The sequence below is a fragment of the Lagenorhynchus albirostris genome, chromosome 4, assembly GCF_949774975.1.
Source record: "Lagenorhynchus albirostris chromosome 4, mLagAlb1.1, whole genome shotgun sequence".
NCBI lineage: Eukaryota > Metazoa > Chordata > Mammalia > Artiodactyla > Delphinidae > Lagenorhynchus > Lagenorhynchus albirostris.
In genome coordinates this window covers 24,010,110-24,036,765 of record NC_083098.1, presented here as the reverse complement: position 1 = coordinate 24,036,765, position 26,656 = coordinate 24,010,110, and the positions used below count along the sequence as shown (strand labels likewise).

Sequence of the window (26,656 nt, the reverse complement as noted above, 5' to 3'; positions counted from 1 at the left end):
AATAAAGTTCTCAGTACATTATCAGTTATAGTCACAGAGCCATTTAAAACTACCTAGGCTTTTCCTGATCCTCCTGAGATGCAATCAGCTGCTATCTATGCTTTTCTTTTTCTTTTAGCGGAGCACCTAACAACTGGTATTATAATTCCTAGATTATTTGCCTGTCTCTCCTACTAGACTGACTTAAGCTCTATGAGGGCAAAAACTGTATTTATACACTTCCACAGTATCATACTTTAATATATAAAATTATATCTTAATGTTATATATTAACACTTAAATATATGTTAAAATATGATTTATATTAAAAAATGTGAACACATATATGTACATACATATACATCTAACTTGCACTTATCAACTGTACTGAACTATTTTGGGTATGACTCTTCTCTCACTAGATGCTCAGTTTCCTGTCTATAATACCTCTCATCTGTCTGCCTAACTGGCCACCTAATATGTATCGGTTGAATGAATGCCCAGAGCCTAGTGGAGTACTGGCAAACTCAAATAATTGGGTAGATAACTGAATTAATGTTCTAAAGCAGACAAAACCTATCTACTTCCCAGAGCTGACTGGCTCCCAGATGATAAGAATCATTCTAAGGTGGACAGATGGACCAGACTCCTTGCCTTAAAACTTGCAAAGCTAATCTGGGACACTTGAGCATGACAAATTCTTATTTTGGGGGTTCTCAACTCTAACCACCCCCAAAAGTGCTTCCAAAAATTACACACTCACATTCCTTAACCGGAGAACGCACTAAGAGGGCATCTTATAACCTTTGCTAAGTCGGACAATTATAAAGAAAACAAAAAGAGACAGAAGAACACCTACTGTAGTCTTTCAGATCTGCTGAATCTGTACAGGCAACCAATGGAGAGAGAAATCTGCATTTATATCCCCCCAAATTCTAAATTGAAAAGGTAGCGGGCAAAAGAACAACATCAACACAAAGATTATACAACCACTTCAATTATTTTAGCTGAAAATCCATCATACAAGGAAATGAATGTGAGGTCTAAATCCAATCATTATCATTACTGAGGGGCTGTTACCCATTAAAAAGAGAGCGATCTCATTTGTGACTTCAACTGAAAAATCCTCTGCTGCGCTCAAATATAGATCATGTATGCCACCAAGAAGGGAAAGGAGTTTAACTGGAGTTACAAGTAATACCAGCAGGCCCGCTTAAAATGTGAACATATTTAGTAACTTCACAAAAACAACTGAAGCTTTAATTCCACATGTGCAACAATTGCTTGAGGCTTTTTAATCAGTAGAACTCTGCTGAAGAGCTCTAGGTCATTAGCCTCCGGTCTAAATCAGACGCCTCCTTCCCTTTCTCAGCGCTGTTTTCCCTCGAGCATTCTAGATTTCCTCAGCAAGGGGTTTCCCCCAGCCCACTGGGCCAATCCCAGCCCTGGAAGCCTCCTTCTCCTGGGGGCTGCCTGGCCAAAGAGGAAGCAGCATGCTGACCTGAGCTAATTAGGGATGATGACTGTTTCACTTCAATCTAACTCTTGAAGTTGATTGTTAACACAATTTTTCCACCCCTCACTGAATCTCCAGCACTCCTAAATATAGATATTTGGAAATGCATGCTTGTCAATGTGAGTATAACCATGAAAACAACAGGGTCAAAGACCCTATTTAATAAGGTCACCTTTATTTCTGATTCTTGGCTCTGCAAACCTAAATTAGTATTGGAGTCCCCTCCCTGGGTTCTTAGTGTTTGTTTAAAAAGGAAGAGAAGTACAGAAGTAGACAGGGAATATAAGAGGCCATGACAGCTATATAAAAGCACCCAAAGAGGAATTCCACTTGTAAAATTCTTCTTGAGGGACTCTTCTGGTGGCGCAGTGGTTAAGAATCTGCTTGCCAATGCAGGGGACACAGGTTCGAGCCCTGGTCTGGGATGATCCCACAAGCTGCGGAGCAACTAAGCCCGTGCGCCACACTACTGAGCATGCACTCTAGAACCCGCGAACCATAACTACTGAGCCCGCGTGCCACAACTACTGAAGCCCGTGCACCTAGAGCCCACGTTCCACAACGAGAAGCCACCGCAATGAGAAGCCCGTGCACTGCAACGAAGAGTAGCCCCCGCTCGCCGCAACTAGGTAAAGCTCGCATGCAACAATGAAGACCCAATGCAGCCGAAAATAAATAAAAATTTATTAAAAAAAAAATTCTTCTTGAGGCCTTTAATCACTCAGCTCCTCCCAGGAAAGGCACTCAAATCTCAGATCCTCAAGCAAGTCTCTCCTTGCCTTTATCATTCATAGCCCTCTGCTCCAGCCAAGGAGGAGTCTACTCCACCTCTGGGCCCTTCCCTAGCCCCTAAGCCTCCAGGTTCTGCATTCCTCCTTTCATTTATGTAGATACAACACTACTTCCTTCAAAAGCCTACAAATTGGTCTTTCTCCAAGAAGCTTTTCTTCACTACCTCTTTTTCAAAACTTGAGACCCCTCTTCCTCCATGCTTTTTTTAGGACATTTGTGTTAAGTAAATTCGTATGTTTGTTACTTTTTCATCATGTTTTGTGACTGATTCTCATTTGCTTTTCACAGGTACTGACAGTCACCTTGGCTATTTCATAACTCCATAATCCAATATAGTTTAAAACATAACTCCTGTATCCATCATTAGATGAATGGATAAAGAAGATGTGGTGTGTGTGCGCATGCGTGCACGCATACACACACACACACACACACACACACACACACACACACACACACACACAGTGGAATACTACTCAGCCATCAAAAAGAAGTAATGTTGCCATTTGCAACAACATAGATAGATCTGGAGGGTGTTATGCTAAGTGAAATAAGTCAGACAAAGAAAGACAAATACTGTATGATATCACTTATATGTGGAATCTAAAAAATGTAACAAACTAGCGAGTATAACAAAAAAGAAGGGGACTCACAGATACAGAGATGAAATTAGTGGTTACCAGTGGGGAGAGGGAAGGAGGAGGGGCAAGACAGAGGTAGGGGATTAAGGGGTACAAATTATCATGTATAAAACAAGCTATAAGGATATACTGTACAACACAAGGAATATTGCCAATATTTTATAGTAACTATAAATGGAGCACACCCTTTAAAAATTGTGAATCACTATATTGTACACCTGTAACATATAATACTGTACAGCAACTATACTTCAATTAAAAAAAACTCCTGAAGAAGTAAGTTGAGCCGCATGAAAATGTTATTTTAACAGGTTGAAATATCAAGTATCAGCAGTGTTAAGGTTCAACTTAATATTTACTTTGGAATTCAAGAAATGCTCTTAAATAAGTATGCCTTCTTGTCATCTTCTTCAGGACATTATTTAGACACTGCCCCACAATGGTAGTCTCTCTTTCTAAAATCTATAAAAATTTCTCCTTAAACTGATTAAAAGGTTTGCTTTTTCTAAATGTTGTTACTATTATAAAAAAATATTATATTGTGTAACTGAAATAACAAAGAATTTTACAACGGTTTTTAAAATGTAGTAATAAAGGAGAACTCAGGTTGAGTCACAAAATCTTGAACTTACCTTCTTCTGTAGGATTAAACCCACAGATGTCACAAATACAACGAACCCACTTATTCATCTCCTCTTCACTGTCTGCTACCAAGTAGAAAATCCGGTCAATGGTGTTGATATCAAAAATGTAGCTGTTTTCAAACTCTTTTTTGTTAAATGTCAATCCAGCATCAACTTGCTGACATAAATTTAAATCAATAATACGGATAGGCTTCTTGGCATGATCATTTTTGTAATATTCCAAGACATCTGGATCTCCAGTTAAACGACCACTGCGTAACACAAACCATCTCCTCTTCCATGCCTAGGAACAAAACAAAAATATCCATCCAGTGTTAACTCGAGAGAAATTTTTCAAGATGCACATTTGTCAAACCACTTTTATAAACGCACTGACTAGAGAAAGTCATAGACAATGTTTTGTTTCCACAGAATAATCTACCACTCCAGCAAAGTTTACTGATGCTTCCTCAATTAACTTAATAATATGTGTATACACATTTATTGTTTTCTATTAGAGCTTCTGACACCGATTAGAAGACACCGATTGATATTAGAAGCTATTACATTGATAGGTAATATCAAGTCAACAAACCAAGGAAGATTTAGTTTTTACTAAATATAAAAAGCAAATGGTGCTGGGAAAACTGGATATCCAAGTGCAAAAGAATAAAGTTAGACTCTCACCGTATCAAATAAAAATTAACTCAAAATGGATCAAAGACCTACATGTAACAGCTAAAACTAGAAAATTCTTAGAAAAATAAATACGGAAAACCTTGATGATATTAGGTTTGGTAATGATTTCTTGATTATGACAGTAAGAGCACAGGAAACAAAACAAACGCCAGGGAAACTGGACTGCATCAAAATTTTAAACTTTTATATTTTTGAAGAACATGATCAAAGAGTGAAAAGGCACCTCACAGAATGGGAGGAAATATTTGCAAATCATATATCTGATAAGAAATTAATGTCTAGAATACATATAGAACTCCTACGACTCAGTGACAATGAAAGTATACAACCCAATTAAAAAATGGGCAAAGGACTTGAAGAATTTGACTCCCCAAGAAAGATATAAAAATGACCAATAAGCACAAGAAAAGATGTTCAACATGACTATCAGTGGAGAAATGCACCATGAGATACCACTTCATACACATTAGAATGGCTATTATCAAAAAGGCAGAAAATAACAAGTGTGAGCCAGGATATGAAGAAACTGGAACCTTTGTGCATTGCTGGTACGAATGTAAAATGGTGTAACTACTGTGGAAAATGGGATGGCGGTCCTTCAAAAAATTCCAGTGTGGGTATCTAACTCAAAAGTATGAAAAGCAGGGTATCTCAGAGACATATCTGTACACCCATGTTCATTGCAGCATTATTCACAACCGTCAAAAGGTGGAAGCAACCCAAGTGTCCACTGATGAATGAAGAGATAAATGAAATATATACAATGAAATATTATTCAGCCTTAAAAGAAAATTCTGACACATGCTACAATCTGTATAAACCTTGAGATGTTATGGTAAATGAAATAAGCCAAAGGGACAAAAATTGTAGGGTTCTATTTATATGAGGTACCTACGGTAATCAAATTCACAGAGAGAAAGCAAAATGGTTGTTGCCTGGCGTTAGGGGGAAGGGGGATGGGGAGTTAGTGTTTAATGGGTAGAGTTTCAGTTTGAGAAGATGAAAAAGTTCTGGAGATAAATGACCATGATGGTTGCACAACAATGTGAAAGTACTTAATGCTACTGAACTGTACACTTAAAAAATGATTAATGGGCTTCCCTGGTGGCGCAGTGGTTGAGAGTCCACCTGCCGATGCAGGGGACACGGGTTCGTGTCCCGGTCCGGGAAGATCCCACATGCCGTGGAGCGGCTGGGCCCATAAGCCATGGCCAATGAGCCTGCGCGTCCGGAGCCTGTGCTCCGCAATGGGAGAGGCCACAACAGTGAGAGGCCCACATACCGCAAAAAAAAAAAAAAAAAAATCCATTTAGTTAATATATGACATCTACTTATTTCAAAATAAATAAATATCATCTCTTAGTAAAAGGACGCCTTCACATATACCTCCCTATCAAACAGTAAGCTTAAAAAAGGAATAGAGAAGTAAAGAGAAAGGAAAACAGAGTATTATGTCACTTATCCAGGGCCATCAAGGAATCACATCTTTTTGTAAAAGTGATTTCTCCAGATAGTGAAGGTTCTGTCTTTAAATACATAAATGACTTTTTAAAACTTTAATGTCTTTCATGGAAATCCTTCTAAAATGCCTTACTACATAATTCATTGAACATAATTCATCCATTCCCCAATGACTCAGACTAAGTATTACAGGCATCAATTTCTATACCGCACTTCAGAGAAGCTCTCGGGCTGCAGGACTGTTCGGAGGGTTATCTGTCCCTATACTAAATAGTGCCATACTGCTGTGCTTGTATATAGTTCATCTCTAACCATTTACATATGGTCTTTTTTTTTTCTCTTAAGTTTTCACCAATTGTCACTTCTCCCTTCTAATCATATGGTTTATAGCAGGGGTCCCCAACCCCTGGTCCACGGACCGGTATTGGCCCATGGCCTGTTAGGAATCAGGCCGCATAGCAGGAGGTGAGCGGCGGGCAGCGAGTGAAGCTTCATCTGCTGCTCCCCATCTCTCACATCACCACCAGAACAAACCCTATCTCCCCTCCACCCCACCCACTCCGTGGAAAAACTGTCTTTCACGAAACCAGTCCCTGGTGCTGAAAAGGTTGGGGACCGCTGGTTTATAGGATGCCAAACTGTCTCCTGCCTCAGGGACTTTGCACATGCTGTTTCCTAAGTCCGGGATGTTCTTTCCTCTCTTTGCCAGGCAGACTTTGACCTTTAGGCCTTCCCTTCCCTGACCAACCTCAACTCAACCACCACCGGTTGTAGAGCAGGGCATAATGTTAGGGACCCTATCACATACCTATGTAGTGATTTTTGTAATTTGCAATCCAGTTTTTCTTTGTATTTATTTATTTAGTATCTAACTCCCCAAGCAGACCATAAAGTCTGAGAAGACAGTGACCATGTCTGCTTTATTTGCCGTTACATACTCAATGCAGAGCAAGGGCCCAATACCTAGAAATATTTGTACAATAAATAGAATTCCCCTAAGACTATGAAGTTGTCAAATTTTTGAGACTATTAGATTAGATACATTGGCCACCCTGAATAGAAAGGCGTGTGCTTTCAAAACCCCTTCCACTTGAGAAAAATACTGAACATTTACATCATAAAATAAACATAACTGAGCTTTACCAAAACACACACACAAAACACCTTGGGAAAATGACAAAAAAGAGAATAGAATGAAATATGTCCCTTTGCTACAGCTCATGTGTCACTCTTTGTCATCCAGTTGACTGTGGCTCCCCCAAACATTTCTTTGCTTCCCTCTTGAAATGATACTGTGAAAATGTAATAGGCCCTTGGAAACTAAAATACCTAGCCAAGAAATGAACAGCAGTGAACTGCGGGGCACTAGACAGATTGGGCTAGCGATTACAGAGGCCGAGAAGACATTATCTAAGAGATGAACCCTTGCAGCAGGAAATTACAGCATGAAAACACAGAATTTAGCCAAGCAGCACCTGCCACTTATTTATTTATTTTTAATGTGGTCCAAATGTGAATGTTTGTCTCAGTCACAAAATGAGTCACTCTCATTGAATCTGGCACAGATTAAACTGGAAAACAAAAGCAATTACATAAACTACACACTTTAATAAGGCAGATACAAAGGTTCTCTGGATTAGGGTACAAAGCACAATTTAGCCACAGAATAAAGCTTGATGCTCGACAAGAGAACTGACATCAGCACCCTTGCTAATCACAGCACAAAAGCTTCTCTATGTTTTGTCTGAGCACAAAATGGGTCCACATAAATCAGTCTTTGTTATCTGAAAATATCTGGGATTCTTAAAGTTTGCCCTATTTTTATCCTTGCTGCCTTGGTAGCCCCAGAGAAAGCTGTACATTGCCTCACCAATCCTACAGAGCAGTAACAGACAGAAAGGACACGTTTTCTAGAAACCCTCAAAAACACTCCAAGCAATTTTAAACAAAATGCATGTGAAAAAACGTTTTATCTACTGGCAAATGAGCAGGTGTGCTTGAGAAGAACTATGCAAACATTTATTTTGTTGTCATTTCCTACAATGCAATAGTCACTTCAACCTGAAGTTGAATCAATGATGCAGTAAAAAGATTTCACCAGCAGGTCTGCATTTTGAAGCAGCTTTAAAAGCACCATACTCTGATACAGGTGTTCCATCTCAGGGTTTCAAGATTAACTTTGGCTACTGTACCAACATCAAAAGAGAACAGCACGGAGAGTCCATGGATCCCAATGGAAATACATTTAGATCAGACTGCCAAACTAAGTATCCAATATCCAATGGAGTATTTGCATTGCCATCTACCCATTCCCTATGTTTGGTGACTGCCTACCGCCTGCAGAGTTTGCCCTGCCAAACTCTCTGGCAGGGCACACGGGGCTCTTCCAGCCTCTCCCTATCTCTCCAGCCTCACTTCTTGCCTCTCTGCCTTCCAACCACATCGGAAATGCTTGCAGGTCCCCTAACACTCTGCTTCTGTCCTGCCTCTGGCCCTGATACAGGCTGCCCCTTGGCACATAATCCACCCCCTGGATTTAGCTCAGATCTCAGGGCACCATCCCTAAGCGGCCCCCTCCAAGCTCTCCATTTCCCCCTCGTTCCCAGTTACCGTGTTTGACATCCCTACAAGTGAGCCTCTTGAGGGCTGGAGCCATGTCTTTTCACCTTTCATCTTTCTTCTCCTAGTCCCAAGGAGGTGCTCAGTCAGCATCTGCTGAATATGCCAATCAAAGGAACCATGGCTAAAAATATGGAAGTTCTCACACTTTCTATGCATTCTGGGGATATTGACATGACTGCCATCTGCCCAGCCCATTTGCAATTTGGCTGACAAGAATTTGTCAGGCAAGGCAGAGGTGCATAAACCATCAATTCGTTTGTTTTAAAAACTCTACAGAAATGAGAGGAATTTTTATACTCCATTTTAAAGGAAAACTGTTCTTTTAAATAATTTCTGTATTTAAGCCAGCTGCATACATCATACTGAAGACAGACTTGTCATGTGGAAGCAAGGTTCTAATACAGGTTTATCACATACCTACAGAGTATGGGTATGTACACATTGGCAAGAAAGTACAGAGGGAGTCCCATTACCTCGTGGGAAGAAAAAAATTTCAATACGGATTAGCCCCAAACCACGACCTGTAATCATATTACTAACAAACTTACAAAATACGTCTAATTTGCCTAAATGGCAAACGGGCTCAGTTTTAAAGAAAAACATTGCGAATGCTGCACACACTTGTTTTCTGAGCTTTCTCTGCTATAACTGATGTAACACGGGCTTGGTACAATGCTTTCCAAGACTCCCTAATCGCTTCCCTGTACTTCTAACTGGAAGAGCTAATTATTGAAGAAATAGCCAATAAATGGACGGGCAAAGAGAAGAGGTCAGGGTGGTCCAGTGATTCTCAACTCTAACTCTAGGTAAGAAATATCTAGAGAAATTTACTTAAAAAAAAAAAAAAGATTGATGCCTGGGGGCCTCACCTCAGGCCAACTAAACTGGAGCGTGGGGCATCAGCCCTGGCACCAGCATAGGTAGTTTTAAATGCTCACCAGGTGATTTCTCTGTGCCACCAAGACTTGAGAACCACTGGTCCAATCAATAGACAGAATTAGGTTGCTTCTTAAAATAGAATTAAAGAAACAAACATAGAGGTCCTTTAAAGCTTTCATCTATCTAATTCCTTATCTTCTCAAGGCTTCTGCTCTTGCCAAGCTAGTTTATCTTCTCCCTTCTCGTCTTTGTTGACAATATTTATCCTATTGGCGAGTATGTCTGAACTCCTTTCTACTGTTGGAAACCTAATCTATTCTCCAAGGTTCTGTCCAAACTTTCCCTTTTCCTCGCCACACCTTCCCTCTGGAGTCTTGGCCATCCATCAGATACTGCCCTGGAAAGTCTTCTGCATGGCTATAGACAGTTTGGAACCACCTGTTATTTTACTGTGTACATCTCCAAATGTTCCAAATGCTTGTGAATTATTTTCCCGAGTTCTTTGAAAGCCGAGACCATTCCTTAAATGTTTTTTTATATCTGCCCCAGCGCTTCACCCACTGTGAAGCCCTCAAAGCCTCGACAGGATGCTTTTAAAGTTTTCTGTTCATCACAATGATTGCGGAGAGTCAGTGAACTTAAATGAAAAGACCTCAGGGAAAGAAAAAAAGAAGTCCATAGTTGTTATTAGGGTAGCCCAAACTGCCTTTACAGGTTGCCATACAAGGTTCTTCAAAACCATACTTACCTGCCTGGCCTTTCCAGCCAACGCGCGCATTTTGTTGTTTTGTTTTGAGTCTAACGCATCCTCTCTCTCTCACCCAATGATCCTACTCAGTCTTCAAGAGTCAGCTCAATAACCTCTTCTTTGCAGCTTCCCTCAACTTTCTCTGAGTTAAGGCTTCTCTGAACTCTCAGCACACAGGTCCCAAGTAGCCCATTAACAAGCCCATTCTGTGACCTCTGATGACTGCATTCAGGTCTCTCTAGTTGCTGAATCCTCGAGTTTACCTTGACCCGATAAACTGAAGAACAGCACTTGCTATATTCTTGAGCCTTTCTATCATGAAGCATCCCACTAATTTTACTAACCCTATATTATTATCCTAGGAAACTGGGGGGAAAAGGAGAGTGCAACTTTCTTATTCTGAAATCTCTTAAAAGGTATTTCATGACTGATACTTAAGGAAAGAAGGTCGTGACTGTGAATTCAAAATTTACGTAGAATCTCAGAAATCTGTAAAATGTTAACCCATGAAGACATGGGTTTCACAAAATGAAAATGCTGTTTTTAATAAGATAGGTTTTAATCTAAACTTCATCAGCAGGGTAATGGTTAAATTTAAATAAATTACGAGCTATCTATACAATAGTAAGTTGATGCAAAACATTTTAAAAAGTGAGCTAGATCTCACTTATATATGAAAAATGCCCACAAGATAATTGTTAAATTTTTTTAAAAAGTGAGTTACAGAACTTTATGATTTCATTTAGTCTGAAATGATTGTGTGCTTGTACATGTAAACTATGTTTAGAGAGCAGGTCTGGAAGGAGACACACCGGAAGTGTTAAATGTGGTCATTCCAGGAATAGGGATGGGAGGGTCAGACCAGTTTCATGTTTTTATTTTATATGATTTTGAGCAGTCTGATTTTTTTCAAGGAGCTTCCATTTACTCCTGTTATAATTTTTAAAATATTACATGATTTAAAAGCTTATAGTTAAAAATGCTCTGAAAAACAAAGTCTATTAATTAATATTTTAAAATCTAGGAATGATGTACACACACAGAAAAGTTTATTTCTGTATGGAAATGCATACTCTTCTTCTTATTCTGCAATTAGTGAATAAATTTAGCCTTTCTTTTAAATATAGAATTCCAGGATACATCTGGAGAGAGTCCTGGTCAGGAAATAGCTTAGACAAAGTATAACTACTTTGTTTTCAAGACTGGAATTTAGAGGGTTAAAAAGAAAAAAAAAGTAAAGTTAGGAACACTTAAAATAGAGAAACAAATTTCTTCCACCAAAGTCCAGTGGTTATAATATTCTCACAATTTTAATTTATTTTAAAAACCATGTCAGTAAATGGTTAACATACTTAGATAGTTAACTATCTAAAATAAGCACTTTGGGAATTACTTTACCTATTAAAAATATTAAATTTCCATAATAATAATACAACCAGGGTAAATAAAATAAAGAAAAACAAATTAACCATGAAGCAGGGACAAAAGAAAACCGTTTACTTTAAAATACTTGAGTTGTTTTCCAGGAAGCACCATCTTTTCTCATAGAGCAAAATAAGGAAAAAACACACTCGGTGGAAGTTTCCACTCCACTGGCTCTGTCATTATGATCATCTGTTCCAAACACACACAAGCCTAAAATTTCCTGTTTTCAAACTATTGTCACCATTTTCTAGCCTAGTGTTATCTGTGCTAACTTTAGCTTAGTAATATAAACAAAAGAATACACCAAAAATAATGCAGAACAATGCCTAGATATAGGCTCACAACTGTGCCACAAACCTTTTAAATGGGAGTTTACATATGCTGCCCGGACAAAAACAAATTAGCTAGACCTGAACCAATTTCACAATAGCAAAACAACAGCAAAAAATCAAATTTAACTCAACCACTACAGTAGCTGGGAAAAAAAATTCAGGGAATTTTAAATTATTAATGAATAATCGTATCATATCATTTACTAGTTGAAAGTAAATGTGCATATCATTTACTTGTTGAAATCGTTGCTAAACTGATGCCTACCTCGAAGCTCTGGTGTTAAGTCCTGCATCAAATGAACAAACAAACAAAAAAGCAATGATGAAAACTCCCCAGTATTTAATACACACAAGCTAGTTTTTATACCTTTTGGGGTCACAGACCGCTTTGAGAATCTAATAAAAGCAATGGAACCTTTTCTTAGAAAAAGGCACATACATAATATTGCACAGTTTCAGGGGTTCACATGACCCCTGGGGCACATGTTAAGAATGCTCGAAATAGGACTACCCTTTAATACTTCTTACTACAAAGAACAGTTTGATATGAGACCTTGGACCCCAACCAGGCATATCGGTTACTAAAGTTCCACAGGAAGGTAGGTCACCTCATGGCATTAACTCTCAATACAGCACTGTGGGGCAGGCTGAATATATTTTTACCTGTGAATACTAGTTCATCTCTCATCATATTTCCACACTAACTCTGGGGCTTTTCAAGGCTTCCTTACTCTGACCATGAGTCTGAAGAGAGGCAGGAGCCTGGCTAGCAGTGGATCCAAGATAAGCTTGCTATGTCCTGTGTGTCTGGGAATGAAGGTCTGGAGTGATGGTATAGCTGAACCTGTACTGGTAAGAAAGACCACCTGCCTTGGGTCTCATCTGTTCTCACCCCTTTCCTGCTACCACATGCACTAAGGGTCAGTGAGCTCATATCAGGGTGTGGTCATAGGAAAGTGGGGTCAGGGAATCCACCTGAACTTTTGGAATCAGCCTCCAGCCTAGACAAAAGGTAGCTGGAGTCATATGCAATCTGGCCAGCTAGAGATTTAGAATGGGTGCCACAGCTAGCGACAGAGCAAGTATGTACCTGGCCGTGTCGTCTGTATATCTCCCTAAGAACCTGTGGAGGCAGAGGTGGCACAAATGTCCAGGCAGACTCTTAGCAATCTAGCTGAAAACAGCAGAAGTACAACGCAGGGCTGTGAGCTCCAAACACGCCCAGAAGTCACTGAACCATTCATTTCATCTCTACGAATCTCACCTAAAGAAACAATGCATTCTGCAGCTAAATATATAGGCATCAAAACACTCAACACCGTGCTGTTTATATGAGTAAATATTTGAAAACGATCTAAATATCCAACAATAGGGTGACCAACCATCCCATGTTCCCAGGGCTGTCCCTGTTTTGGAAGACAAAGTTCCACGTCCTGACACCCCTCAGTCCTGAGCAAACCAGGAAGGTTGGTGACAGCAGGAAATTGAGTAAATAAATTAAGATACATCTCCATGAAGGTGTCTGACAAAATCAGTAAAAGACGCTTTTCAATGGCATTTTTTAAGATCCCCCTTCCCCATGGTCTGAAAAATTTCCAAAACATTGAGAGAGCTTGGCAAGGAACTAACCTTTTGCATTTGGAGTAACTGCAATCTGGTGTGAAGGAAAACTGGAACACCAGCCTTTCTACCTTCTCTGGCTCTCTGTCACCTGCACCAGGTAAAGCTGACTGCTCCAGGGTATTCAGAGCACCTGTGCAAACTTCTATTTGAGTACTCTCCTCTTGACTGTCAAGCAGTCCTCTGTACAGCTGCTTTTCTCCCCAAGATCTTGTCCCATTCCTCCTCTATCTAAGTGCTTAGCACAGTGCATAGCAGGCAAGGGCTTGGCGCCTTAAAAGGCATGTGTGATAACTTACCTGAACAAATGAACGAACAAATCAATGTCTCCCGGTGACCCTGAAAATGCTGTCTCTGTCCTTCGCTAACTTAGTCTTCACGTAAATGGATGACACGCCAAACCAACAGTGGGCCTTCTTATTGCTAGGGGTTTGGCCATAAATCCTATCAAATCTCCTCCTCCAGAAGGTTCGGCCAACAAAAAGGGAAACTAACTTAATCAAGAAACAAATCAATATGAAACCATGCCAATGTGCTAAAATTCAGAAACTACAACTTCAGACAGTGCCTACAGTATTTTGGAAAGTCTACATATTTATGTTAGTATATTTATTTATATATATAATTATTCTCTCTTCATATATTCAACATTGGTGTGTGTGTGTGTGTAATGACATCCCAGTTTCTGAGGGCCGAATGCAATGTTATTAGGGAGAATAAAGACAAAATGCCATGTACTATGAAGTGTAGTGTCAATGCACATGTTTAAGTAAAGAAGATGTGAGAACGTTACTTAAATTTTGTTGTTTAAGTGGTAGGAAATTGATATCACATCTTAAAGTCACAAGATTTTCCAGCACAGATACAAATTCTAATTGCAGTTTTAGAGCAGTACTGTCCAAGAGAACTTTCTGCAATGATGCAAATGGCTACATTGATCACACATTAAGTTCCGGCTTCCCTGGTGGCGCAGTGGTTGAGAGTCCACCTGCCAATGCAGGGGACACGGGTTCGTGCCCCGGTCCGGGAAGATCCCACATGCCGCGGAGCGGCTGGGCCCGTGAGCCATGGCCGTTGAGCCTGCGAGTCCGAAGCCTGTGCTCCGCAACGGGAGAGGCCACAACAGTGAGAGGCCCGCGTATCGCAAAAAAAAAAACCCAAAAAACCACATTAAGTTCAAGATGCAGGGAAGAATAACCTCACCCAGAGAGGAGAACTAAGCACAAAGCTGAACATGATACAAAAATTACTCCACAGATACTGACATCAAGAGGACCTCTGATGCGAACGTGGAAGACTTAGCCCAAGTGCGGATAATGATGTGCTCCCCACCCCCAATCACAGAGGGGCATGTCACCCAATCACAGAGGGGAGTGTCACCCTTTGAAGATGTGATTCTTTGGGGGAAAACACTTTTTCATTCATGTAACATCCAGATAATGATCTCATCGTACAAGAAAAACTGTTGATCGTTTACTTCTCTTTGTTTTCAACAAATCGGTGCTATCTTGCCCATTCTGTGATGTGTTGGCCCTAAAATGAGCCCAGCTTTCTTTTTCCTGTCAACTTTCCATCTCCCTCTACACCACCCAAGCCTCCTGACCTTTGACCAACAGGAAGTAGATACAATGGACTGAAAATAACAGCGACTGGAAGGATTTGTGAATGCAAAATTTAATGCTTGAGGACTAGGAGAGAAGGGCTGGGGGAAAGAGAAAAAGGACTAGCTATTTCTGCCAGTGCCATTTGGCAGGACCCAATTCATCTTGAATTCCATACAAAACTGTTATCGCAGTTATACAGCTCATAAAAGCTAAAAAAAAAAAAGGACAGTATGTACAGTAGTACATATATAGATATACCAGATGCAGTGGACACAACTTATACACCCATCTGCTTTAAGCATGTTAGAAACCCTGTGAGACAGTCAGTCATTCACAAAGTGCTGGCATCCGAGGTAACAGACAACAACTGACTGTGTCTGACTTGCCAACTTGGAAGTTCACTAAAGTCTATAAAAGCTAAAAATAGCCCCACAAACATGTTTACAGGCATTTTGAAAATACAGGATCCACACTGTTTTCTAAATATAAACCTTGAGTTTGTAGCACAGGGATTGGCTTTGGGTTTTCAGAGACGTCATTGGGACATCCCACACTTTGGCACAGAAATTCACATTTCACTATTTTACTTTAAATATATAATTGGTAGTATTTAACTAGAGAGAAGGTGGGGTGGATCTGGAAGGGAGAGGATGTGCAGAAAAAGATGGTATCTCTTCCCCCATTTAATTAGAGGGCTTCAGACGACCACAAACTCCCAATTCTTTGTGGTGGGATCAGACCGTCATAAAATTCTGAAAAGGGAGATCTGGCCTATATTTTTCCACTCTTTATATCCACTCTCCAATCCAGTCCCTGCCCCCTTCCCAAGACTGTAGGTGCTACTGCAGTAGATAGAGACAGAAAGTCAGATGGAACATGTACACATGTGTAAAGTCCCTGCATCCCAACTGGTCCACGAGTGTAGGCGTGCTGAAGGCAGCAATTCTTTTTTTTTTTTTTTTTTTTGGCCACGCCACGCAGCTTCTGGGATCTTTGTTCCCTGACCAGGGATCGAACCCATTGCCTTGGCAGTGAAAGCTCAGAGTCCTAACCACTGGACCACCAGGGAATTCCCAAAGGCAACAATTCTAATTCTTGTCCAGTTCCTGAAAAGTGAAATCATTCTGAATCAAACACGGGAAAATTCCAACTAAAACCCACAATGCTCATATCAACTGGGATTGCTGAGGGGGAAAGTGGTATACTAAGACTATGAAAGAGTTAAAGGAGTATTTTATTAGTGCAGAAAAACATGTCTATTTGGTCTCTTAAGTTATGTAAAATTACTTTTTGATATTAATTTCTGGTTAGAATTTGTTTAGATTTTATCCTCTAAATTTAATTCTACTAAATCTTTAAAATTTAGCAGCTATTAAAAAAATGAGAGAAAGAAAAACCTACAGCAACACTTAGCTCCGTACTAGTATGTTATAAACTTCAAATGTCTGTGCCTCTTAAAGTCCTGTGGTAGAATCTATATTTCTGGAGGTTATGCAACATCCAAGTGAAATACTCTCCAAAATAAAGTTGTGTCAGTCGTATGGGCATTTTCTTAACAAATTTATTTGTAATAAACTACAAGCAATAAGAAATTCAACTGAAAAATTAGGGGAAATTATATATAATCCTACCACCATCAAAAGTATATATTTTTCCATATTTTCATCTAATTTTTGTTCATTTACATATATACTTTCTAAGTATACTGTTTAAATAAAGATGACTGTGTTTTTGGTTTCCTGAGCCACACTTCTAACTTTCAGGAGCTTAAAATTCTCAGGTATAAAATTTTAATTCATTAATATTTCACTAATATTCACTAGTATTGATTAATTTTTCCAGGTCTTGCTTATCATGCTAGAATTATGGAAATAAAGGTGAAGCCCTCACTGAATGCTTTCTGAAACCCGATAAAGAAAACACACTTAACGATTGTAAACACACAAGACATTTATTTACCATGGGTTTTCTTAGCACAGCATCCCAGATACACTCTAGCAATTAAGATATTTAATTATAACTCGAATGATGTCCTGCTGGGCCTTGTCCAATTTGCTACAGTATGTAGTTGATGCTCTAAGCAAATAATGATGAAAACAAACATATATCTTCTCCAAAGAAATGCTATCACCTTGTATGACCATTATTGAATGGCCATCTCATACTGTATAGACCAATTTATTAAATCTAACAGATGAAGAATTTATTCCAGGAAAAAAGATCTTTGGATACTTCAACTTATGTTAGGCATTGTAACCTGAAGACATTCTCAGAATAAACATCTCGACTTCTCGGCCATTTAAATGTTTATACCTTAAAAATTAAAAGATGAGGCAATCTAGTTATAGATTATCTACTATGAACAAAGGATAGTTTGGTCCAAAAACAGAGGAGAAGTTAAGGAGAAACAAAATATCTCTAGTTAAAATTTGACTAGCTTTAAAAAAAACGAAAACAAAAGTACCTGCTCTGTATTTTGTTGAGTAATTGACCATGAAAAGGCAAAGTAATGAGATTTTCATTTAAAGATTAAGATTATGTAACCCTAGGCAGGCTGAGGTCAATGAGTTTTGGGTAACTAGATCTAATTCTTGGTGGAGCAAAGACAAAGAATAAAAAACACAAGACCTTTAGCTAGCCTCCTAGACGTGGCACTGAAGTCCCCACGCCAACCCCATATGGCTTTCTAATCTTTAGGAGCAGTTGGAAAAGAATAATCAGAAATAAAAACTATTCAGCACTGTAGCTATCAAGAATTCCTTGGGGGGCGCAATATGGGGGGGGAGTGGGAGGTACAAACTATTGGCTGTAAGACAGGCTACAAGGATGTATTGTATAATACAGGGAATATAGCCAATAGTTTGTAATAACTGTAAATGAAGTATAACCTTCAAAAATTGTATAAAAAATAAAAAATTATAAAAGAAAAAAGAATTTAAAGAAAAAGAAAAAGAATCCCTTAGGGTTCCTCTCAGCTTAGTCCTTTCACCAAATGGCTTAGAGGGCAGCCGTAAGTAACCATTTATTTATACGCAGACTCCTAGAACTCTCTCTTCACTGCTCTATTCTCAAAACCTAACACACACAATGCTTGACAAAAGTAGGGACCCAGCTAGTGTGACTGAGTGAATGAATGAACGAAAGTCTTCATGAATAAGATGAACCTTACAATGATCACCGTTACAGTCGTCCATAAATAATAATTAAGTGGTTTGAGATTTGATGGTGGAAATGGAAACCTGCTAGGAAAGCAAAAGAAGTATACTGTGACAATGAATTAATTGAAAAATTACCAGTAAGACTGAATAAACATTTACACTTTAGGGCTTCCCTGGTGGCGCAGTGGTTGAGAGTCTGCCTGCTGATGCAGGGGACACAGGTTCATGCCCCGGTCCGGGAAGATCCCACATGCTGTGGAGCGGCTGGGCCCGTGAGCCATGGCCGCTGAGCCTGCGCGTCCAGAGCCTGTGCTCCGCAATGGGAAAGGCCACAACAGTGAGAGGCCCACATACCGCAAAAAAAAAAAAAATTTACACTTTAAATATAGAAATAAGCATAATATAGATGCTACTAAATGAAAGATACTAAATAGAAAAACCTTCCCCCAAGGTATCCAGAAGGAGCAGCAAACACAAGGCATAAAATTATAGCAAATGCAATGCATTGAATAGGTTTCCTTTCTTCTCCATTCTGTCGTCTGCCCCCTAGTGGAGTCCTTATGAGCAGAGAAAAATGTAAGAAAGGCAGGCACTACAGAAATCAGGAAAAACCAAAACAGAACACAACAGAACCGAACAAAACAAAGCACAAAGCCCAAAGGGGTTACTCTGGACTTCTACAAATCAGCTACTCAAGAGCAGAAAGTTAACTTATGAAATTCCTGTTCAACGCTTTTGCCCCAAAGACAAAACGTTTGTATCAACTTAGGCAGGTTCACTATTCCCTTGCGCACCTTTGGACTTCTGATTATTACCTTTTAAGGAAAAGTCGGCATCTGTAGATTGCATCTAGGTAGTATATGGGTTTCAGGATATTTAAGAAGACAATTTACTAACTGCTAGTTTCTCAGTACATGTGGTCAGCCCGCTTTAATTTCTGGTTTTCAGGTGTCTTTGACATGAGTGGCTAAAACAAAATCATTTCCATAAAGATGACTCTGGAAAGCTATGGATTCATTTTCACCGTACTTCAAATCAAGGCACAGGTAAAGTGAAACGGAGACGCTGAACAGTGATGACAGGCATGGCTGAGGGACTCCTCTGGAAAGCAGGCTTATCTCCACGGGGAGCTTTCTGTCTGGAAAGAGGTGTGGGTTTTATCTATGATCTCATCAGCAGCAACAACCGACTCTCCTCCAAACCGGCTGCATTTTGTACTCGAGGTTTGCATTAACATGTACATTTCTTTAAATATGAAGATGACAGTCACTGCTATTGACTTACGTAAACAAGCAGTCCGGTGACCCCCCTCCCCCCTTGTGACTGGTGACACACATTTGCAAGGCAGCCATCCAGCCAGCCAGGGTTAGACAAACTACACTCACTGAACAAAACGTCAGAAAATCATCCCTGAAGGGAGATACAAGTCTTAGGCGTTTCTGGGCTTCCGTGATCCAGTGGTTCTATTTCTTAACCTCTGGAGCAATCAGAATGCTTAATAACTCATGACTATTTTAAACAAAATGATCTCTAGAGAGGTGATACTAGATGTTCTCCCATATGTAAGTACTTGAACATTTAAAACTCCTGCATCGGTAAGACTTCTGTTTCCCAGAACTGTATGAAAAAGTTCAAATGAGAAGATCCATACAAAAAACATTCAGAGACGAATAAAGGCACCAAAATAAACAGTTTCCTTAATTAGCATGTTTTAACACCCTGTGTAGAAGTGCATTAGTATGATAATTCTGGCAGGTTCTAAAAACAGTTCGCTTCCAGTGATTCATGACTACATCTTACATGTAGCGCAGTTATCAGCTTAAAACACTCTCACCAGCTTTTCCATGGAGGAAACAGAGGGGCCTGAATCAGGGGAGATGAAGTATTCAAGGTTTACTTTAACAAGCAAATACTCAGGATATAGGAACCCAAGACTTAGATTTTTTTCTGTTCTCAGACTGTTGTGCATGCTGTGAAAGGTGAGAGGAATGAGGAGACAGCTGACATCCATCTTCCTCAGATCATTTATCTTTTCCCTTTGGACAAACCCTCAGCAACAGGAAGTATCAAGAAGACTGAAGAAAACTCTTGTGCTGGTAATGCTTTTCCCAATTTCTCTTTTGTTGCTCAGATCTCTACTAGAAAAGGGCTTCCCTGGTGGCGCGGTGGTTGAGGGTCGCCTGCCGATGCAGGGGACGCAGGTTCGTGTCCCCGTGTGGGAGGATCCCACGTGCCGCAGAGTGGCTGGGCCCGTGGGCCATGGCCGCTGAGCCTGCGCGTCCGGAGCCTGTCTGTGCTGCCCAACGGGAGAGGCCACAACAGTGAGAGGCCTGCGTACCGCAAAACAAAACAAAACAAAACAAAACAAAAAACTCTACTAGAAAAGCAAGGAAAGGCAAATTTCCACCAAAGACCCCCCCCAAAAGATTTACTCCAATCATCGAGGCTCCTATGTCAGGAAGAAGGAAGGTGGGGGGAGTTTTCCCAGCTCTCTATACTTGGATATTATGGCTCCTCGGGTTAATTTTTATCTGCTGTCTGTTTCACTACCAAATTACAATATTTATAGAGGGCAAAGCAGCTAAAATAATTGACTTTCTTAAAACTTACTATATTTAGATAATGATATCACTACTAAGTTTTAAATACACTAACATTATGATTTAATTCTTAAAGCATGCTTATATATCTAATATAATGTTTTGGAGTCAGTTCAAATTATTCATTAAAATGAGTAACAAGGGAACAAAACAACAAAGAGGCAGCTGTTCTGTTTGTATATCTGATTTGCAGCATGTCGTGTATTACGGTTAGAGCAAAACAAGCTACTCAAGAGAAGAACTGTCCCCACTCCCAAATAATTATATTTTAAAAATTAGTGCAGGGGCTTCCCTGGTGGCGCAGTGGTTGGGAGTCCGCCTGCCGATGCAGGGGACGCGGGTTCGTGCCCCGGTCCGGGAAGATCCCACATGCCGCGGAGCGGCTGGGCCCGTGAGCCATGGCCGCTGAGCCTGCGCGTCTGGAGCCTGTGCTCCGCAACGGGAGAGGCCACAGCCGTGAGAGGCCCGCGTACCGCAAAAAAAAAAAAAAAAAAAAAAAATTAGTGCAGTATCATTATTAAAGACTTACGTTTATACAAGTAGCACTAACTTTTTGTGTGCTATGAAATTAAATTTATAGCATTAATCACAATTTGTAATATTTATTACTTTGTTTGCTGGTTTGTTTAGCATCTTTTCTCTCCAAGGAGACGATAAACAACTTAAGAACAGACTGAGTCGCTCCTAGCACATTAGATGAAATAATAGGTGCTGAATAAAAGTATGTATATTAAAATGTTCTATTAAATCCATACCTTTAGGAAGTTAAAACATCAAATTGTACAGAAGAGCTTATCAGGCAACACAATAACAAAAATCCCCACTGCAGGCATCCTCACCCCCAGCTGGACTCCAAAGAGAAGCATGTCCTGGCTTTGGCTTCTCTGGGTGGCTACCCTGGGTTGGTTATTCTTGGTTTAAACCGCTCCCGCCCACCCATTCTCCACCCTTCTCTGTTTGGGGAAGGGGTGAGCGTATTTATCCTCCTCTCTTCTCCTGGCTTTACCTAATTCCTGAGCACAGCGTCCCTGGGTGGTCACTCCTCATTGTTACAGAGCTCACTGGTCTTGTATACACAGTGTTTTAAATTAGCATTTATTATTTCCTCCCCTGTCCCTCCAGCCTAAGGGTATAAGGACCCTCATCTAAGCCCACCCCACAGTGCCATAAATAGTCCCTTCATTAAAGTCTACATTTGAACCATCTGAACTGAGCTGAGTCTCTTACTAGGACAGTAAAAGATGTATCCTATTTCCAAACACTATGCTTCTATATGACTTGTCCCTTTTAGACACTGTCTATCTATTGAGGTCCAGCCTTGACAGACAGCTCACTTTCTCCCTACTGCCTCTTCCCTCCTTCCTCCCAAAGTAGTGATACCCCCATTCCAGTCCCTCAATCAGAGAAACTTTGAGCCACATACTAAGCTGCTATTGTAGTTTATCAGGCACAGAGTGTAACTTTCTTGGAACAATTAGTTTTCATCCTCTCCTCCATCTTCCCTCACGCTCTTCCACTGCCTAATTTTCATCTGCTGTATGCATACTTTCACACTGTTCTATAACCATCTCAATTTTCTGTTTTTTAACTCTAAAGGTTGAGTCTAAGAGTTTAAAATCAGTAAAGGGCATTTACACTCTCATGGCCGTGGATGTGTGCTGTTTCCTACAGCCCCTTGGGGCTAGAATTGCCTTGGCTTCTCTTCTTGTCCAGGGTCAGTGTCACTATCCCCAGGCCACACAACAGAGAATGCTCCTTGGGTTGTGGTCTAATGGAGTCTCTGTTTTCCACCTCACCAATTGCCTTTATCAGATCGTCAACTTTTCCCAAGCTTCACATTGTAATTCCCATTTTACCAATCCTCTCCTTTCTTAGGTCCACTCCGCTGGAGTCCTCTCCTGCCCTGTCCTTCTGTTTCACCAGGCTTTCCTCCTGTGATTTCCCACCTTATCTTCCCAGGGTGCGTCCACCAAGCCCTACAGGCCATGCCTTCCTCCTTCTTGGTTTACTACTCATTTTGTTACATCCAAACCCTAAGAAAGGGTATATGAAAGGATACATGCAGCCCAATGTTCATAGCAGCACTCTTTATAATACCCAAGACATGGAAGCAACCTAAGTGTCCATCAACAGATGAACAGATAAAGAAGATATGGTATATATTGATATATATACAATGGAATACTACTACTCAGCCATAAAAAAGAATGAAATAATGCTATCTGCAGCAACATGGGTAGACCTAGAAATTATCATACTAAGTGAAGTAAGTCAGAAAGAGAAGTACAAACACCATATGATATCACTTATATGTGGAATCTAAAATATGGTACAAATGAATTTATCTGCAACAGAAACAGACTCACAAACATAGAGAGCAGACTTGTGGTTGCCAAGGGGGACGGGAAGTGGAAGAGGAATGGATTGGGAGATTGGGATTAACAGATTCACACTACTGTATATAAAATAGATAAAAAAGGACCTACTGTATAGCACAGGGAACTATATTCAATATCTTATAATAACCCTATTATGGAAAAGAATCTGAAAAAGAATATATATATATATACATATATATATGCATAACTGAATCATTTTGCTGTATACTTGAAACTAGCACAACATTGTAAATCAGCTATACTTCAGTTGAAAAAATAACATATATACACTATCCAACGTAAAATAGCTAGCTAGTGGGAAGCAGCCACATAGCACAGGGAGATCAGCTCCGTGCTTTGTGACCACCTAGAGGGGTGGGAGGGAGACACAAGAGGGAAGGGATATGGGGATATACGTATACATATAGCTGATTGACTTTGTTATACAGCAGAAACTAACACATCATTGTAAAGCAATTATACTCCAATAAAGATGTAAAAAAAAAAAAGGTGCGAAGAAAATTAAAAATTTAATTAATTAAATTTGCATTTAATTAAAAATTAAATAATTAATTAAAAATAAAAGTAAAAGGCAGCAGCAGAGTATAGTGGTTAATAACGTTTTACAATCCAGTGTTATTTGAAAGAACACTGCTTTAAACATCAGTACTTATTACGCTATTCTCTTGGAATAAAGGGAACAACAATACAGTCAGTCTGCCCTCCATATCTGCAGGTTGTGCATCCACAGTTGCAACCAATCTTGGATCAAAAATATTCGGGGAAAAAAAAATTCCAGAAAGTTCCAAAGAGCAAAACTTCAATTTACCGTGCCAGCAACTATTTACGTTGTATTAGGTATTACAAATAATCTAGAGATGATCGAAAGTCTATAGGAGGATGTGCACTGAGCCGTTTTATAGAAGGAACCTGAGCACCCGTGGACTGTGGTATCCGAGGGGAGTCCTGGAACCACTCCCTGTCAGATACCAAAAGGGACAACTGTATTTTACAAGCCCTCTCAAACATGTTTAGCACAACTAAAGGCTTTAACTGCCTGAGCCGTGGGTATCCAACAATCTTACTGCTCACCATTTAAGTTACAATAGTATTAACCCATGAAAACATGGATTTCATTTTCAATTTCCCTTTTACGTGCTCAACTGTTCATGGGTTTAAACAGAATTCATTCAAAATTTAAAGTATTCTTAAGATATTCTTCTTAGCACAAAAACATCTAGAATGACACCAACTGGCAACCTATATGAATCTGGGGAGGATATTTCAGTGGAAATCAACAACTGTATTTAATTTATTCATTCATTCACTCATCCAAAAGTATTTACTGAGCACCTCCATGTGCCGCTGTTCTGGCTGCTACAAGGACATAGTTTAAGAAACAAGAACTCGCCTGCCTCAGCAAACGTAAATTCTAGTGGAGGAGGGCAAACCCAAGTAAACGAGCAGGATTGATTTTAGTTCTGTAACTGCTACAAAGGAAAACTGTAGTCAATTTGAAAGTGCTAACCTTATCTGAACAATCCAAAGGATGGCACTCCAAAGGATAGCACTCCAATAAAACGTATTTTAGTACACGAAGCCACCACTATCCCTCACACGGTCCCACTGGGCAGTAACAATTATCAAGCTCTCAGGGTCACATCCTGGGAGCTGCAGGCTTGAAAGCTCTGCAGTCTTGTCTCCTCAAAGGTCTCCATCAGCTAATAAGATGAGGTAATAATCAATGTGTGGCTTCACTGTGTAATCTTCGTGCGAGGCCATTACTTCAGTCCCCTGACATCATCAAATACCAATCCTGGACCATTCATCTCTCGGGTCCGATATCCACAAACAGAATAAACAACTAGAGAAAAATAGAAGGAAAAAGAAAGAATGAATTTTACTTAACTAATTTCTTGTGTGTCTCCTGTAACATTTTCTATATTTTGTAAATAACTAAGTTTGTTCTTCCCCTACTTATGGCAAATCAAGGGGTACTAGAGAAAATGAAGAAAGGTATTCAGGAATCCGACAGATGTTTTCATGATGAGAATGATGATGATGAAGACAAGTGGCTAAAGGTAATAAAGTTACTTGGCTTCACAAATAAATATACAAAATATGATGATTTTGTGTATACACACACACACATATATGTGACAGGTTTTCTGAGGGAACACACCCTACATATAATGTGTGTTCAGTAAACACTCCTTGACTTGATGCTGAAAATTTATTTCTGCAGAGAAAAAAATAAAAGGCGACAGGCTTTCCTTCAAATGGGAGCAGTTAAATTGGACACACAGAATGATTAAGGTGGGCTCCCAAGGGAAGAAGGGATGTTAACGCTGGACATGCTGCAGAAACCGCCAGCCTCCCTTTTGATCTAACCTTTCTCCTCTTCTGCTGACAGCCTTTCGTGTTCTTGTTTCCTCTTCTTTCCCTCTCTAACAATTATCCTTTCTCCAATCACTCTCATTTCCACTTTATTTCTTCTTACGCTTGTCATAAGTAACATCAAAGAATGTCCATCTGCTTTGTTTTAAAGTGTCACATTTAATATTCTTTTCTGAGCCTAAAAAGCAGGTATCTTTATTATTTCCTTTTATGCTTTTGAGCATTTTTTTTTTTAACATCTGAGTATGGGTCTGTCTCAATGTCCTTCTTCAGTAAAGTAGGCACTATTAGAAAGAAAATGGCCTTAAACAGAATGTGGCGTTTGATAATTCGCTCATTCACCAATTGAAAGCATAGGCTAGTTTAGATGATCTCTAAAGGCTGTTCCCCACAACAGTAATAATAATCACTGACATTTACTGAGTACTAAGTACCAGGCACTGTTCTAAGCACTTTATACATTAACACAGTTCTCACCACAACCCTATGAGGTAGGCACTGTACTCATTCCCATTTACAGAGGAGAATACGAGTCACAGAGAAATTAAGTAACTTGCTGCAAGTGGTAAAGCCAGGATTTGAACCAATGTCCCCCGGCCCCAGAGTCTGTACCTTAACCACTTAACATTATACTAACTATGACAGAGGGCAGCAAACTTTTTTTTTTTTTGCGGTACGCGGGCCTCTCACCGCTGTGGCCTCTCCTGTTGCGGAGCACAGGCTGCAGACTCGCAGGCTCAGTGGCCATGGCTCACGGGCCCAGCCGCTCCGCGGCATGTGGGATCCTCCCGGACCGGGGCACGAACCCGCGTCCCCTGCATCGGCAGGCAGACTCTCAACCACTGCGCCACCAGGGAAGCCCAGCAAACTTTTTTGTAATGGCTCAGATAGCAAATATTTCAGGCACTGCAGGCTACACATGGTCTCTGTCTCATATTCTTCTTTTATTTTTTTTACAATCTTTTAAAAATATAACGAGCCTTCTTAGATATAATCAGACCTACAAGGCTGTAGTTTGCTGGCCCCTGGGCTATGATTTTATTAATTCATACGCACCACTCTACTACTTTTTATTTAGACAATTTCAGACAGAAGCAAAGGTGAAAGATTCCAGATGGGTAGTTTATAACCCATAGCCAATGAATGCCCAAGAGCTACCAATCATAGGTTGCCACTGCAACA

General features: G+C 40.0%; 1 protein-coding gene across 2 annotated transcripts in view; it reads right to left on the bottom strand.

The window, feature by feature from the left end:
• The window catches only part of GAB1 (GRB2 associated binding protein 1), a 125,931-nt gene that overhangs the window by 37,922 nt on the left and 61,353 nt on the right, over positions 1 to 26,656 (bottom strand). For both annotated transcript variants that reach the window (XM_060147693.1, XM_060147694.1), the window contains exon 2: positions 3,561 to 3,855. In XM_060147693.1, the coding sequence (XP_060003676.1) occupies positions 3,561 to 3,855 (295 nt within the window). The remainder of the gene's footprint in view (positions 1 to 3,560; positions 3,856 to 26,656) is intronic.